Below are 18,079 nucleotides of genomic sequence, written 5' to 3'. Positions count from 1 at the left end.
CTCCATATGCATATTTAACATACCTTTTTTCTTATCCAGCTTTTCGTTGCTTTTTATCAGTATTATCAGAGAGTTGCTGTTTTATTTGTTTTAGAAAGTAAATATTCAAAGTGAATTGTTTTCGTTTTCATTTGTTCAGTAAATTCAATTGAAAATTGTGACAAACAAGCAAAAGTAACTTTGATTAATGAGTAACTGTTGATTACTTACTCGATAAATTAACCTTTTTTATTCACTTTTGTGGTGTGAGATTTAAGATATTCATTGATCAACACCGGAGATCTGTGTGCTACTTAATGTGTGGACCAGTGCACTGAATAATTTAACCGATAACTCAATCAGAACTCAATCAGAACTTAATCTAAAACTAGGCTTACTGCAACGGCAGTGACTTCGACACACTTTTAACAAACTTTCTGTCGAAAGTTGTTCTAATAACTTCTAATAAAGAAAAACAGTTGAAACTTGATTTATTAAAGTTTGAATTTTTTCTAGTTTTTAATGAGCACATGGAAATGAAAAGACCAATACAAGAATATCCATTTTTGAAGTATTGTGATCATCAGATTCTGATGTCGGAAACCCTTGAACCAGAGTGAAAGATTAAAGATAAAATAAGCCCTATGAAAGTGAAGATAAAATATCGTTTTCCCTTTGATCAGGTGTATTATTATCAGAAGATCCAAAATTTGCGCTACTTAATATGGAATTTAATTCACTGAATACTTGCAATAAAGCTAGAAGAAAGGCATCAGATTGACTTGCACCAGGAGTAGATGTCGAAAACTCGGAAGAAAGTTTTCTGATGACGTTGCGAAGATTCTTCATATCAAGAGCACCATTTTGTACGAAACTTGTAACCGCTGAAGAAGCCCTTGAACTTGCACTGGATGACGAAATTCTTGAACCTGGACCACCAGCACCAGCACTCGCACCTGTACTAGAACCATAACCCTGAGAATTCCCATAACTCTGAAAACCTGCACCAGTGCCAGAACTAGAACCAGCAGCAGAACCAGGATCCTGGTAGGATAATGATGACATAAGTCCCATGAAAATGGTGACGAACCAAAAAGAATTAACGTCCAAAAGTGGATTGAAACTCATTATTTTTCTCGTGATTAAAACTTTAAATTTTAACTGTTAGAAACTTTTGCTTATTCAGATGAAAATTCAATTTCAATATAATTCTCCTTTTATGTGATTTTCTTCCAATATCATCGTGTTGTTTTAACCCTCTATAAAGTTACCTGAATAAACCAAAAGATAAACAGAAACGTTCACATGATCATTTTATGACCATGATATTTCAGATTAACATTTAATTCAAATATAATTTTCTATTTAAATGATTCCACCATTTTTGTGATTTTCTCATATCGACTTGTTATTTTGACTTTCATAAAGTTACCTGAACAAACTCAAACATATACTAGTTTATCTTTCTGACTTATTTAAAGATTAAATAATCAAAAAATATAAGGTAAATTAGAACACAGTAATTAATGATTGCATCTACATTTTAACAAACTTACTATTATCAAAGTGATTCAAACATCAACTAGATGAGAATATTAAATCAAACATGCCTAAGGAGATAATTTGCTAAATTTGTTTGATATAGTTTGAAATGCAAGGGATAAAAGTAATCACAATTAAAAAATGTCTCTTATTGCTCGATTTTATCATCTCATTTTCGTGATGGATTGAACATTAGTCCTAAGGACTGAATTTCATATCTCTTTTAATTTCTTCCCCTGTAATCTTAATTTTTAGTGAGGTGATATCAAGACTATTGTGCCCGATAACAAAGAAATAAATTCATCTTTTGAGATCCTCAAACAGTTGATCTCAATTACTCGATCATCAGTATATTAAATTCAATCATAAATATCAGTTATTATGATGATATAGTTTCGATTACAATTTTAATGAGCACATACACTGTATTTCCATCTTTTACTCGATTTAATCAAAGGTGATTAACCTTTCGATAAACGTTTTCACAAAATTTCTGTCTTCAAAGTTACTTTTGCTTGTTTGTCACAATTTAAATTGAATTCACTGAACAAATGAAAATGAAACAATTGACTTTAAATATTTATTTTAAAAAACAAACACAATCAAAGCGATTCTCTGGTAATAAGTAACGAAAAATTGGACCAGAAATTTTTTTTGTCATATGGAGATAATTTAATAAAAGCTGGATAAAAGTTATTCTTACAGTGTAATTTATCTTAATTATTGATAACAAAAGTCTAATTTGCTGATGATCAATCTGCAAACATTAAGAATCAAAAGAAGAAAAAACTTTAATTTTTACCTAATAATCAAAGATCATCAGTATATTCAGCTAATCACATAATCATCGTCATTCAATTTATTTGATGCTCAATCATCTTGACACGGACAATGTGTGCTCACTCTTTTGAGTAAATTTTACTAGATCAAATTCATTAATGCGATGTACTTTGAAATCAGTAGTATCATAACCTGTTGTAAGAAAAGAAACAAATTAATAAATGTGAGAAAAATTGACAGTTCCAAAGCGATTGGTAATCAAAGAGAATCAAATTTAAGAAATCATCCTGAAAATCTGAGACATTTACGACTATTTATCAACTATATTTTAGATTATTGAATTAAGGTGAATTTGAACAATTTAATAAAAGTCGGCTCTAATTTTATAATTAACAAAAGTCTAATTTTCTAATGATCAATCTGCAAACATTTAGAATGAAAAAAACTTTAAAGATCATCAGTATATTCAGCTAATCACCTAACCATTCATCATCCAATTCAGTTGATGCTCACTTATCTAAACAAGGAAAACGTGTGATAAACATTACATCACTTTTTTGATTAAATTTTAAGAGATCGAATTCAAGAATGATCTTTTCTGCCGTTTTTATGGTCAAACAGAACAACTGTTAGATTTACCTTGAGTTAAACATTGTAATAAAGCTTTGATTAATCTATCGAAATTTCAATACTTATACTTTAATTAATTCTCTTCCATTGGAAATATCTCTGAATCAAGTTTACTAATGTAGAGTTTTGGTTCCTGTGGATTATGATAAATTATCAATTATTAAACTCCATCAATTTCCACTACGATTGAATGTTAATGGACAATGCCTGTTAAAGGACTGGCCCAGGCTGGGGTAGCGGACCGGGTGCTGGTTCTGGTGCTAATTCTGGTGCTGGCCCAGGCTGGGGTAGCGGACCGGGTACTGGTGCTGGTTTCGGTTATGGTTCTGGCCCAGGCTGGGTTAGCGGATCGGTGCTGGTTCTGGTGCTGGTGGTGCTGGTGCTGGTGCTGGTCAGGATTATGATTATGATTATCCTTACAATTCTGACTTCGGTTCTGGTGCTGGTCCTGGTGGTGCTGGGTCGGCTGATCTACGTGATTTTTCTAGCTCAGTCACAAACCTTGCGTCATTGAATGTAAGTTCAATGGTTTCTTCAGAAGTATCAAATCTTGTACAAAATGTTACGCCCAATTTAAGTGCTCTTCCCAACGGCATCAGCAACCTTTCTTCCCAGGTTCCGGCTTCTAATACTGGTGCAATGACTTTGATCCACTAATAAATTTCTTTCTTTCCTTCTTCCTCATGGGCTATGGCTTTGATTATGCTTCTGCCGGTGCTGGTTGTGGTTATGTTTCTGATGCTCAAGAACTTAGATCAACCAATAAATTTCGATTATTTCTCGTTCTTGATAACTCTCATGAGGCTTATTTTATCTTTAATATTTAATCTTTCATCTTGGTTCAAGGGTTTCCAACATCAGAATCTGATGATCACAATACTTCAAAATGAATATTCTTGTATTGGTCTTTTCACCTCTATGGGCTCATTAAAAAACTTTCAAGCAATTCAAACTTTAATAAATCATGTTTCAACTATTTTTGCTTTATTAGAAATTACAGTTAAATCAGAATGAATTCATATACTTTTAGGAAAGAATTAATGTTTCAAAAGAAAGAAAAAAACTAATTCATTGGGGAGTGATTAAAATAATCTTCTTTCAAATGTATTTCATTTTCCCCAAAAAACAAAAAACTTTTTTAACAAGTTAGAATTCGTTTTCAATACTGTATTAGAAGAACTTTCGACAGAAAGTTTGTTAAAAGTATGAAGATGTCACACGTTGCAGTAAGTCTGGTTTTAGATTAAATCTAGATTAAGTTCTGTTTGAGTTATTGGTTAAATTATTCAGTTTACTTTCTCAATTTCTCGATTTTCTCAGCAACTAGAAAATTAGACCCAACTTTTATTGGTCATAGAGTTTTGCATCGTCATCTCAAAAATATCGTCTGATTTTATTTCTGATCAGCCAGACGGAAGATATTCGAGGCCAAAGTGCCAAATTCGATACCTTATAGTGACCTAGCGTTTGATTATCGCGCTGATTTTGTTCTGGACTTTTCTGGTTCTCGTCTTGATCTATTGTTGCTTCGAGGTTGAATTAAACTCTTAACTAAAGAGGTTCGAGAAGCTTGTGATCCAATTGAAAAGTCATCGGAAAATGATGGACTTCCTAGTCTTCCTAGCTTTTGAGATCCTCAATCAGCAGATCTCAATTCAATGATCAGTATATTAAATTTAATCATAAAACCATCTTCATTTAATTTTAGTTGATTCTCAATTTAATCAATTAATAAGAGATTAATATTTTCTTTTCTACATTTTTTTAGTTCAAATCGTCTTTGAGTTAAGATATAAGACATGATGATTTTGTTCTGGGCTCTTCTGGTTCTCGTCTTGGTCTATTGTTGTTTCGAGGTTGAATTAAACTCTTAACTGAAGAGGTTCGAGAAGCTTGTGATCCAATTGAAAAGTCATCGGAAAATGATGGACTTCCCAGTCGTTCTGGTGTCTCGACTTCCGGTAAGTTGTTAACTCTCTTTGCTGAATAAGATTTTACTTCTTGTTTCTCCTCAGTAGTATCATAACCTGTTGGAGGAAAAGAAACAAATCAATAAATGTGAGTCAAATTAACAGTTCCAAAGCGATTGGTGATCAAAGAGAATCAAATTTTTGAAATCACCCTGAAAATCTGAGACAATTATTTATATTTAGATTATTGAATTAAGGTGAATGTGAACCATAATCTTACCGCTTTGAGGTGTTGCTGCTTCTGATTCTGTTGTTGAGTTCCTTTCGAAAAGGGTCACTTCATCTTCATCATCTTCAGATTCACGAGGGTCAATTGATTGATATCGTGAAACTGCCGAGTAAGTTGATCGATTTTCGCTATTCTTCTTAGAACCCACAGTAAATGTTCCAGGTAAAGTGGCCGAAACACTACGAGCAATAGCATCTCCTAGTGAAGGTCGTTTGTTGTCCTGTTGGTAAACATCATCACCATCAACATTTTCGTAATAATTATCAGTATCATTATCAGGGGATTGATTGTTTTCCACATCCGATGTTTGATTCCCAACGATTACCATGTCGATTAGGGACCGAGAAATGTGAGAAGAAGAGGCAAAAAGATTGGCTGATACATTTTGTAAGATTGGCTCCGTTTTCGGCGATTGCGATCTGTTATCATAAAGATTTTCAACTTTTCCATTGGCCTCAAGGCCTTTTTCATTAGAAACTGGATCGTAAACATCTCCATCATCTTTTACACCTTCTAACTGTTTTAATGGACTTTTTTCTTCAATTTCTAACTGATTGTTTTCTACAATTATTTTCACCTCGTTTGAATCAATTTGCTTTTTCTCTATTCAAGTTATTTTCTCTGATTCTTCACTAATTTTCTCATCTTCATGAATATTTGCATACGTATTTTCTATCAGAGTTATATCGGTATCATCATTTTTCAATTGATCTAAACTATCAGAAACTATCTCATTATCGAGTAAATTATTTTTCTGAGAAGCCGAGTAGCTCTTTATGATATCATCTTTTTCCGCATACCGAAAGCCGTTAATATCACGATCTACCTGGACAAACCTATCCTGTGTCTCCTTTGAGGTCACTTGAATTCTCTTCGATCGTTGATTGGCCTTTTCTCGAGGAGGTAAACTTCGGCCTCGAGTCATTTTTTCCCGGCCTTTTACGGTTCTTTCTTTTACGGACTTAGATTGTCTCTCAGTCCACATTATTTTGGGCACTGTTCCACCTCCACCACCACCTCCTCCTCCTGCATCAATATTTCCATTGGGTATGGTCAATAAAAGCTGATCGAATTGTCCACTTTGATTCATTTGAGGTGGAAGTCGATAAAATTGAATTACCGGTGATGGTGTGTACATTTCTTGAGAGTTTACTGGTATGATTGAAATTGGACCTGTTCCTCTTGACGGAATATAACCTGACCCATTGACCAATGTCAACGTATTGTTTAACATCCCCGATGATTGATTATAATCAAGAGGAACTAAAACTCCATTCATAGTTGATTGTTGTTGATTAAGAGACATTTTCGTTTGATCAACTTTACCAGAATCTTTGATTAATTCCTCTTTTGTTGGCGACATTCGAGGTGCAAACAATTTATCAGCATTTCCAACTTTACCTTTACCAGACTGTAATCAAATTGTATAATTATTACAATTAGCTGATTAATTTTCCAATCAACCGATTACATACTATTAATATCAATGGTTTGGATAGATTATATGAGTATTATGTTATCAATGAATTTAATTGTATATTTTTGGGTGAAATTTGTGCAAATGTGAATCATTTTAATTACCAAGCAATTAAAAAGTTATAAATTATTATCAAAATTTTGTCATTCAATTGTGCCAAGGGATCAATACAAATTGTTGATTTTATAAATAAAATAAGGTTCAAGATGCAGTTAATTACAATTAAAAAAATGTAAAAGTTAAATTTTCAATTGTTAAACAATGTGATAAAATTTACTATTTTGTATATCAATTGACACCAAATCAGGAAGCTTAATTGTGATTCATTAAATCAACATAATCTTTACAAGGTTGATTTAATTGTCGTCACAAGTTGATTATCACATGAAAAACTATTTACTTTTCATGATTAAAAATGTAATCAAAAATAAACTTTCTCGAAGTGTTTGATTGTCTTTATGTCTTGTATCATAATCACAATGATTTAAATTGTTAATTTAAGTATAAAAATAGAAACGCCTTGTGTACGTTTTCAAGTGACAATCAACTGATAATTTGACAAAATAAGAATCAACAATTTACGAAATAGATTGTTAATCACTTCGATAACCTTGGAATCCAAAATGTTAAGTGAGAGTGTTTTTCAGTGCAACAATTTAGCGTGAAAAGTGTAAACAATCAATACAAACAATAGTTAATCATCTTGAGAAATATGATCATGATGATGGTGATAATTGCGGTGATTGTTATTGTGCAGTTAAAAAGGAGGGAAAACAATTTACAAGAACAACTCAAATCAAGTGGTTTTCTTTGTTGGATGTGAGTGAATAAGTGTCAACATCGATGGTTGATGTACAAGGCTAAACGGACTATGGACATGGGAGCGAGTGAAGGTGATTTGACCTTTCTTACCTTACGAGCAACAAGGTAAATAAGACCGCCCATAAAAGCCGCCCAACCACCGATAGCAGCGGAATAGAAACCCGCTGTGGTGACCATTGGAGCGACAATAAGACCTCCCTTGAGTAGATAATACAAAGCACCGTCTAGATCACCTCCTTCTTCAATCCACCCCAGGGGAACAATTGTATCACGAATATTACTAAAACCCCGAAGAAATGGAACCCGTTCAACCCGAAGGTTAAACTGTAATCGACCTTTAGCCGAAAGAGGTACCCCAAGATCAGGCTTAACGAGAAGGTAAAATTCATGTTTCTCTCGGTCTGGCGACAAACCTTCAACTTGTCGCTGGATTTCTGGTTCTGCGTCAAGAAAATGTGGCCTGGTAACAATAAAAGGTGACCCAGAAAACCCACCGGTACAATCGAGGATACCAGTGTGTTCACATCGTGATTTCTTTTTACCAGTATGGACACAATAACAAGCATTGTCGGGATTAACACTCGGCGGATCAAATACTTCAGGTCCAATAACGTACTTGTAAACGGGAATCCCGAAGTAATCAGCATCTTCAGCATAAGTTAAATCAACCGATCTAAAGTTTAATGAAAGTTGATTGAACAATTAAAAGCTATTGATTAATTTAACAAACTCACCTGTAAATATCACCGGCGAACACAGTTAATTTAGTTGTCCTGTTAATTAAGGGTTGAAATTGAATTCCGTCAGTCCCCTTGGGGGTATTACATTCAGGTCCAGCCCATCGTTTCATTAACCTACAATTAAAAGTAGCAATTGATTATGATTAGTGTCTGCTAATTGGAAACACATAATTTATTATCAGATTGAAGATTCCTAAAAATTTCCTCCTTGAAAAATTCATAAGAGAATCGGATTAATTTGAATCGCTAATTGAATTTTAATTGTATTAACTTTCGGCTAGAATGATAAATAATTAATTTTTGAGAGATTTTCACCTAATTAACGTCAACTGTGCATCTGATATTTTAATTTAATTATGTCAAGAGTTAATTGTGTTTACCTTAAATTGATGATTAACTGAGTTTCTCATCGATTTCCAATCTAATTTGACTTACCATGAAAATGGTTAAACAATAAAAAAAGACAGAACTGAGTTCACTCAATTTAAACTTAATTCCCTGTAGATAATAGTCAATAATATGAATAATAATAATGAATAATAGTTTCTATCATTTCCAATTCGACCTTGAAATTAAACTTAATTCAGTTTCGTACTCAGAAACTCATCATGATCATGATCATCTTAAAACTGAACAACAAGGTTAAGCAAATGAGAGAGAGAGATAGAGATGATGATAAAGGAGGTTAATGTTATATCATGATGATTATCATCTTCATGATAAATTCATTGGTGTAAATATAAGACACGATTTCATCGATCACTGATTGACATTGAAATAATCAAGAAAAAAAAGGGAATCGTAGTTGGATAATGATTATGATCGAGTTGATTATTAACTTTCATCAGATGAAAACTTTCAAGTTAATTTAGTTAATTTACTTGTAAACTGATTAAGGTCATCAAATGATCATAATTGATTAATTTTTCTTCTGTTAAATTAAAAAAAAAAGAGGTAAGCTATTAATAAAGAACAATAATTAAGTTAATTAGCTGTTAATTACCTTTCGTTTTTAAATCCAACTGCGGCTGCATACATTTCCTTTGGTACATCGATACCTGTGTAAACCTCCCAAGGTCCCATTCGAGTGAAATTTTTACCGTTAATTAGTCCAAATGTATTATTGGGTAAATCTTCCGTTGGAATTAAGTCAGAAGCCTTAACACCCAACAATTCAAGAGGTTTAATTAGAGTGGTCACTGTGTCCAGTAGATTAACTCGTTGGCCAATAATTAGATTTCGAGGTGTAGTCTTGAGGAAAAAGTTCTGACTATGGACAAGTAGAAGAGCGGAAACAGTTGAATAGACGAAAGGACTGACAGCCAACGGAACGGGAATTAACTGTTCCAATTTATCTCCAATAATCGCACCAACCGAAGCGACCAATGGATTAAGAACTGTGATCTCTTGATCCCAAGACCCGTTTGATTGTTCGTAAAGAATTGTGTAATTACGCCATTCGTAGTACTTGACGGTTTTATCACTGAATTCAATTACCTCTTTCCATCTTTCCTGTCTAATGATTAACCAAACAATTTAGAAAATTAATTTGATTACTTATCAACACTTGACCGAACCATCAACCAAATGGTCGATTGTTAATCGTGACTCAAAATCACAATGATTATTTGTCTTTGTGAATTTAATTTCTCAAACGATTTGCTAATTGGCTCTTGAAATATTACATTGTATTGACATTGAATAAAGATAATCAAATATTCATAGTAATTGATTAACAATCATTTATTTGATTTTCATTGGAAATGCTTATTGATTGTTATTCAATTATGAATTGATTATGATGATGGAAATGATTTCACTCTTGCAAAATAATAATCAATTGATTATCTTTTGAATTTGTTGGTTAAATTTTTCACAATCAAACTAATTTTAATGTGATGTAATAGCTTTAATTGTTAGTTAAATTCAAGTCTAGTTGATTGTCCAGTTTGTGGATAATATTTCTTAATTGTTGAGGTAATTTTACTAATGGAAAAAAGTTAATTATCATTTTTACACTTTCATTCTAAATATTTATTGTTGACAATTTGCTAGTAGTTTAATCAACTCAATTAGCAATATAAATGTGTAGTGTATTTAATTTGCTAGTCAATTGTTAATTATCAACACATTAATTAATTGAGAGTAAATATTGGAAGTGATAATTGATTAGAGATCAATTTCAAATTGTAATAATTGGAAATATAAAGTAATACAATCAACAAAGTTGATAAGTAAAATTGATTGTAAACTAGATAAACAATCAAACAATCGCGAGAAATTAAGTTATCAACAAGATAATCTGAATGTCAATTAACAATTGTGAGGATTATAATAAAAAGTGATGACAATCAAACTATTGAAAGTTAATAGCACGATATTAGTGAACATTGTTAATCCAACAATGTAAATGTTAATCCGATTGTCGTGAATTAAATTACTTACGATAATACGAAAGGTCCAACCTCGCGAACTTTTAATTTACCTCCTTTCAAGAATTGATCAGGATTTTCAATGTTAAATAAATTGAATTTAGTGATGATCGGCAATGGAACCCGTTCCCAGAACATATAACCAGGTAACGAAGGGTCGATTTTAATTTGTGAACTAATGACTTTTTCTATGGTCCAGGGTTGAAGGGCAGCGAATAGAGTTCCGAGAATCCCAGCGATCGCCCCATAACGAATGAACTTGACCCTCAAAGGACGACCCGACTTTTTAGAATCCACCTTATTCTCAATGTCTTTTTCTTCGGTCTCAGAGGCCATTTTATTTTCTATGTATTGTATGTATCGATTGTCCGTTTCATAGGCTAAATAACAATCACTGGTTATAATTGTCACCAAAAAAGAGCAACACAATTAGTAAATCACAAAGAAACACAATTAGTCCTGAATTAGTGAATACGATGATCCCGATGAATTGTTGTTGTCGCAATGAAAAGTTAAAAGTTTATCAGTCATAAAGTTGGTTAATTGTTTGGTTTTATTTTCCAATTGGAACAATTTACCTTGAATATCTGAGATGATTAAAACTGTAAGTTATTAAAGATTTAATTATGGTGTTAATTGTTATCTGAGAAGAGAAAATTAGAGAAGAAATAACAATTTACAGAAGAAAAGGGGAAAAAGATATTAATCATATTTCATCATAATGAAGATTGATGATGATCTTATAACGATTCACAGAATTGACTACGATCCATAATCAATTGATTAACACAAATTCGTAACAATTAAAAGTGAAGAGCAACAATTAACCGAACATTTAAAATAATTAAGTGGCAAGATCAATGTTAACCTCGAAATGGAGAAGCAAAAAATTATCATAGAGAAAAGTTAACGCGATGTGGACTCAAGACTCTTTAAGAAAATCATCTCCCTCCTCGTCTCTCTCTCTCTCTCTCTTCTTCTTCTTCTCTCTCGTTTTCTCTTCTCTCTTTCTCTTCATCTTCCAAAGATGAAGATTAAAATCATCATCGTTTCTCATTATTATCACAATTATTGACAAAATTTTCTAACTTTTTCAATGTTAACGTTTCTTGCGCAGGTAAATGTTTACTTAGAATGGAAACTTTTTCTTCTCTTTGCTTAATCATTGTTATCATCATTTATCTTCTCTCTCTCCTTCAGGTATATTTGTCATCATCCCTTTTCTTTGGCCTTACCTTTATGTAAAAGAGAGAGATCGGTAATCTCGAATTTGTTCAGTTGATTGTTGATCATTTATTTTATTAATCTTTCTGGTTAAGCCGGAAACCCATAGAGCGATGGGTGAGTATTACTACAAATCATTTTTGCTTTTCTGAGATTATCCATTTTTACCTTTTGAATAAACTTTTTTTCATCTTCTCTCTTCTTGTATTGTCAATTTGAAATTGACAATTTCTCATCTTTGTCATCCGTTGCTTTTTCCAACCTCTCTGTCTATTTCTCTTTCTTTTTTCCTTCTTGCCGCTTATCTGAATGTCCTTTATGTGTCCCTATTTGGATTCTCTTCCTCTTGATTTGTTTATCCTTTTGCTACAAATAGGATGCACACGTTTCTATGTTGGTCATTCTAATCATGACGATGACCAGAGCTTCACTTTTTATCAGCAGTTTCTTTTGCATCTTCAAGTTGATTGTCAACAATTTTAGAAATTTTCTTCTATGGTATTTTTACCCTTAGGCGACTTCATTTGGTGATAGTGTAATGGTCAAGCAGTATGTGGCTGGACAATTTTCTCTCTTTCTTCTTTTCTCGCTGTGACAAATTATTAGGTGATGGATGTTAACCTTTAAAAGTGCCCAGTTCTCTGTCCGGTTCCCATAGCGTTTAAAAGCAATAAAAGACCAAAGTATTTATCCGATGTAGATTTAGATCCAAAACGTTTTCACATCAATGGGAAGGCAATTCTAACCATTAATTAGATCACAATTTTCAGCCAATTGCTTTCAAGATGGTTGTCAAATTCTTGATCAGAGGTCTTATTGTAATAATTATGCTATTTATTGTATTAATAACAACAAAAAGAGTTAGGAAACAATGACAATCTTTTTTTATGATAATCAACGAACATCGTGCAAATTACTTGAGAATAATTGACAAGATGATTTATCAATATTATCAAACAATTTGTGAGAATTTTCTCAATAATGTCGATTTTGGATCAGATTGAATAGACATGAAATTTAATCTCAAACAATTTACTGATTACATAACTTGATCTTAAGTATCACACAAAATCAGTGAGAAAAATCTTGATAAATGGATTGATACCAACCCCTATAGCTATAATCAGCACCAGTACATGAAATAAATCGATACAATGAAATAAGCCCCATGAGAATGACGGAGATTGAAAGTTTTTAGAAAGTCAAAGGTCTTTGTTTTTTAACACTTACAATTTCGACGGATGAAAACAGAAATGAATAAATACTGAAACTCCAGCCAATTATTGTCAATTTCCAGGCACTGGTTGTGCAGATGGATTTACGGTACTTTAACTGGCTTACTATGTGAACCAACGCACTTCGTTACTTCAAGTGCTTTCTAGGCCGAAACAAAGAAAATATTTTTCTCTTGTCCTTAATCCAATTCCTTCGTCTTGTCATTTAACTATCACTTCATTTTTATTAATCCCGTTTCCAATGGTTATAAATTTTGCACGTCGCAATTAATTTAAAATACTACGAAAGTTATATAAATCGGAAATTTTATTACATTAAACTGTCTCTTGAAATTTTACACAAAAAGATTATTAGAGGGATTAAACAAAGTTCTAACGTCGGAGAACCCAATCAACAGAGATGAATCGGCGCCGATTCAAAAATTTTTCCGGGGGAGCCATTTTGAATCATGAATGAAGCAAAAAATTTTGAAGCTTTTTGAAGTAAAAATGATTCAAAATAATTATTTTTTATTTCAAAAGTGAATTCAAATCAGCTTCATTTCGTTTCATCTATGAATCAAAACTGGAGTTTGAGTTCATGGCATTGAACGATTTTGAAGTGTTTTTGCTCAAAAAATGAGATAAAGATAAAAGTCTTATCAAAATTTCGAAAATAACGGATTCTTGATTCAAGTTTTTAATCTTGTGTGTCAGATATGTATACAAGTCAATAGAAATATTTATCAAAATAATTTAATCTTATATAAATGGATCAGAGTTTATGGATCAAAACAGTAAATATTCCAAGGATCATCTTCATCTGTTTCGGAATCTTTGTCATTAATAATCTTTTCGTCAGAGTCCTTTCCATGGGAATTATCTTCCTCTCTTTGAGAGTCTTTTCTAGTTTCAATTTCTTCAGAATGGGATTCATCGTCGCTTGAATTGCTTGAAACTTTTTTTGAATTCAAGAAACTTATTTCTTTGGAAATGCGATTCCTGACTTTATATTCCATTTCTTGTGAATAGCGAAAGATTTCAGATTTTCTGAAAATGTGATCTAGAATCAATTCAGAATAAACAGAATTTTATTTTGATTTTTGAATGTTTTACAATATCTTTGATTCTACAATATCTTACTTATGAAAGCTCTGATTCTCTCTAGTCCAAGATCTTGATCAGAATCTCCTACTAGGGGTTTTTGATATGGATCTTTGAATCCCCAAACATACTGTAAAGGTAATTTGACTTTGATTCCTTGTTCTCTCTTCTTAAGAATAAGATCGATATCTTTATTGCTCAAGAATTTCTTACCCAGCGTAACCTCTGAATAATATTGCTTTGGGAAACAAAAATGGACAATTTGATAAGCAAGAGATGCTGGTTGCTCTGGGCGAGAGTTTCGCAAGGCAAACTCGTACGAGCTTAAATCAAGTTGAATGGTTCCTTCTATAAATATTTGATTCTGAGAAAGATTTTAGAAAATTTTCCAATAAGTATAAACAGCATATAAAAAGAAGGAGAGAAAGAGAACTACCTTATCTTGATCTTTATATGTTTTATCCTTTTCAGGTACAATATAAGATGACTTTTCAAATCGTGTATTCTTAAGCTCTAATGAATCAGCAATACATTCAATCGCTTTGATAATTGTGAAGATTAAAGATCCTGTAGTATCTCTTTCTGAAAGCGTGATCTTTTTCCTGTCGATTTCTTCAATGATTGCTTTCAATCTTTCAATCTTTGTTTCAGTTTCTGTAGTATCAACTTGAACTTTAGGCTGTTGACTTTCATTAATAATTTCAACTTTTCCAGTGGCTTTTTTCATGTTGTTTCTCATATTTGGTTCAGGATGGTTGGAACTTTCGTCAGCATAAATACTCTGTTGATCTTTATCACCACAATTAGAATCTTCACTCTCCTTCTCTTTGGAAAGTGAACCCGTTGAGTGTGAATTTCCTTTCTTTTGAATTTGTTCTTTGTTTTTTTCTTGCCGCTCACAATAACCAAAGATTTGTTTAAGGGCTGAAGGACCAAGTACTTTTTGTGATGGAAAATCAGTATCAGACTTGAGGGGTTTATGGACAATATTCATCACACCATTACCATTACCAATTATTGAATTCAACTTTCTCCAAGTAGGATTCTCTTTCATATTCTTTCGAAGACAAGTTTTAACATCTAGAGGAGTGTCTGAATCAACTATGGATTATTAAGATGATTTAAAAGAAAATATCATAAAAACTCACCTCCAATAGCGATAATCTGAGCAGTGAAAATGGTTCCTTGGAATTTGATTTCAAAATAATTTTCTTTCTCTTTCATGTAAGCATTGAATGGTAAGGAAAATCCAAATTCTTTGAGTAAATCGATATTGAATCTTATCAGAATTGGCTGTTTGAATGGCTTCAAACTAGAATCCAACACTAACGGAAGTACAACACCATAGACCTTTCCGCTTGTGAGTTTCCGAGTTAAGCACAACTCTTTGAAAATTTGCTTTTCTGACTTTAATCCATCAGCCGCAGATACTTGAGAAATCTCTGTTTCAAGATTTTTCTTTGGTTTTTCTTTTGATGTGGAAGGTTGAGAATCGGTGAAAACACTTGCACGGTCACTTTTCTTACGGATTTTTTGTACACTTGAATCAATTTGTGAATTTGAGCGTGATGAGCACCTTTTCCCAGAAACTGAAACTGTTTCTCTTTGACTGAGCATATCAATTATTACAAGTTTCGGAAAAATTCAACTCAATTAGACAAACAATAATAAGAAAGAAATAGAAACCAACACAAATAGAGATAAGAAACAATTGAAAAGAACAAAATTCACTTGGATTTGAACTGTTTCTACAAGAAAACAAAAATGACTATTTATTTGATTTTTGAAGGTAACCCGATTCGAGGGGAAAGAAAACCAATTTTGAGATCATCATTGGATTTAAACAAAAAAATTTGATTGGTTTGAATTTTTTCTGGGCAGTAATAATTGGTTAGTTTGATTGATTGAAAATGTAAAAAATAAATTTTTGTAACCAGTAAATGATTGGATTAAATGGAAAAATTTCTTACTTGGAAACAAGAAAAAAGAAATTAATTTCTTTCAAGGACAACTTTTGCTGCTTAGTAACAATGAGCTACTTATTCGTAGAGATTTTAGCCATGTAGGATTCAAGAAGGTTATTTTCTTTGAGGTAAATCAGAGCAGCATTTGGATTTTGTGCGAATAATGCTTCAAGATCCACTTGAGTTTCTTTTCCATCGGAATCAGCCAACGCTATGTTCTCACTCATAGATTGATCTTGATTAGCAGAATTTTCATCTTGATCTTGATCCATTTCCTCGGAATCTATTGGATTTTTTTCAATCGATTGAAATGATTTATCCAATTGGCTCTCATTAACATCTTTTTGATCATCGTTTATTTCTCGTTGGCCTTCCTCCATTTCTATTTCTCCAGGATCTTGAATTGATTGTCCAATGCTGCAACTGTTTGAAGTCTCGTCATTTGCATTCAAAGTATTTAATGCTTGTGTCATTGGTAGAGTTCCACTTCTGATCTCAGCGTCAATAGATTGACCATCATCAGTTTCAGGATCTAATGTTGAATCATTTTCCTGGTGGAGAGATAATTCAGTTACATCTGAATCACGACCAATCATAGAAATTGTAGAATTTACATTGGTTGATTCGTGATCATTTATTTGAGACGCAGGAGAATCAAGAATAATTGGATTCATGACCTTTTTAGTAGAATCAAAAGGTTCACCTGAGCTGACTACATTTGTAGGGTCAATCGATGCCAATTCCACATAAGGGTTGAAGCTTTCATAAACAGAAGAACTATTATCATCAGATTCTTGGATCGCTTGAGGAATACTGATTGACCTTATAGCATCCATAGTAGATTTGATTTTTTTGTTGCGATAAGTTTCCCAAGAAGACACAGATCTCTTTCCAGAAGATTTATCATTTCCAGTCGCCTTTTCATCATTTTGAGTGTATGAAATTTGTGAGCTCTCAGCTTTATCTTCTGCAGCTTCATGACTTCGCGCAGAATCATTTTTTGAAACTGTTCCACTTGGATAAATCTCTTGAAGCGCTTTAGCTGAGCTTTCATTGCTTTCATTCTCATCAGGAAATGTATCCAATGGATTGGATGAACTGAACCCATGAAGTCTAGCGCTTTTTCTTGTGACTCTGATACTATCGTCAGGATCAGGTTGATCAGAAAGGAAAGCTGAATCGTTATCAGTAGCTGTAGAAAGAAAATCGTTTTCCTCATCGAAATCTGAGAAATCGGCATCATAAAACTTTGAATCTTTTCGTGAAACTTTCACAGCTAATTGTGTTCGAACATAATGCATTGATTTAGCAATATGATTATGCAGAGCTTTTTCAGCAACAACATCATAAGATAGACGTCCACTCTTTCGAACAGAATGATCTGTGAAAAATAAATTAGAATATTCTTAAGATTCACTTCTTCAAAAGTAATTAGAAACTCACCTAAAAGAGCACGAAGTCGACTAACTCCTAGACCATTTTCGAAAGTTCCTTCACATGGATTAGCAACTGGATTGTGGTGATTCCAAATATTCACTAATGCTTTTTTATCTGAGGTTCCTCTCAGAGTAACATCTATTATCCAGTGTGGTGGAAATGTAAATTTCACAATTGTAGTCAGAATCAGAGTCGGTTCCAACTCTTTAAGCTTTGATGGCAAGGATTTCATTGCATTTTTATATTTCTTTGTTGAAACGGGAAGCAATCCTTCAATGTAAGTTAGTCGACCACTTTCATAGGTTCTGTCAAAAGCTGGTATGAAATAGTTGTCCGGTTTCTCGATGACTCTCATGTTGGGAGGAACCAAAGATTCAGAACAATTTATAACTTCAAGGTAGCTGACAAGAATATCAAATGCTCTAGAGACTGTAACCTGAAAATTTCTGATGTTTGTTAATGATGCTTGATATTTAGAAGCTTCATTTAATTCAGCAGAAATTGATCTTAAATGGTGAAGATTCGGTTTGTATTC

At 32.7% G+C, this 18,079-nt stretch overlaps 2 protein-coding genes across 2 annotated transcripts; both read right to left on the bottom strand.

Annotated features, from left to right (window-relative positions):
- Nucleotides 1–621: 621 nt before the first annotated feature.
- LOC128388119 (uncharacterized) lies at nucleotides 622–1,107 on the bottom strand. Its single transcript, XM_053347478.1, has one exon. The coding sequence runs from the start codon at nucleotides 1,105–1,107 to the stop codon at nucleotides 622–624; it is 486 nt and encodes a 161-aa protein (XP_053203453.1).
- Nucleotides 1,108–4,634: 3,527 nt separating this feature from the next.
- LOC128387890 (lysosome membrane protein 2-like) lies at nucleotides 4,635–11,553 on the bottom strand. Its single transcript, XM_053347174.1, has 7 exons — nucleotides 10,615–11,553; nucleotides 9,173–9,685; nucleotides 8,164–8,283; nucleotides 7,520–8,102; nucleotides 5,957–6,541; nucleotides 5,122–5,350; nucleotides 4,635–4,958 (listed from the first exon to the last, which is right to left on the bottom strand). Exons 1-7 carry the CDS (start codon nucleotides 10,935–10,937, stop codon nucleotides 4,717–4,719), a joined length of 2,595 nt encoding a protein of 864 aa, XP_053203149.1. The 5' UTR covers nucleotides 10,938–11,553; the 3' UTR covers nucleotides 4,635–4,716.
- Between the last annotated feature and the right edge of the window lie 6,526 nt (nucleotides 11,554–18,079).

The sequence above is a fragment of the Panonychus citri genome, unplaced genomic scaffold (assembly GCF_014898815.1).
Source record: "Panonychus citri isolate SS breed McGregor unplaced genomic scaffold, ASM1489881v1 Contig00095, whole genome shotgun sequence".
Lineage (NCBI taxonomy): Eukaryota > Metazoa > Arthropoda > Arachnida > Trombidiformes > Tetranychidae > Panonychus > Panonychus citri.
This window is presented reverse-complemented; position numbering and strand designations above follow the sequence as displayed.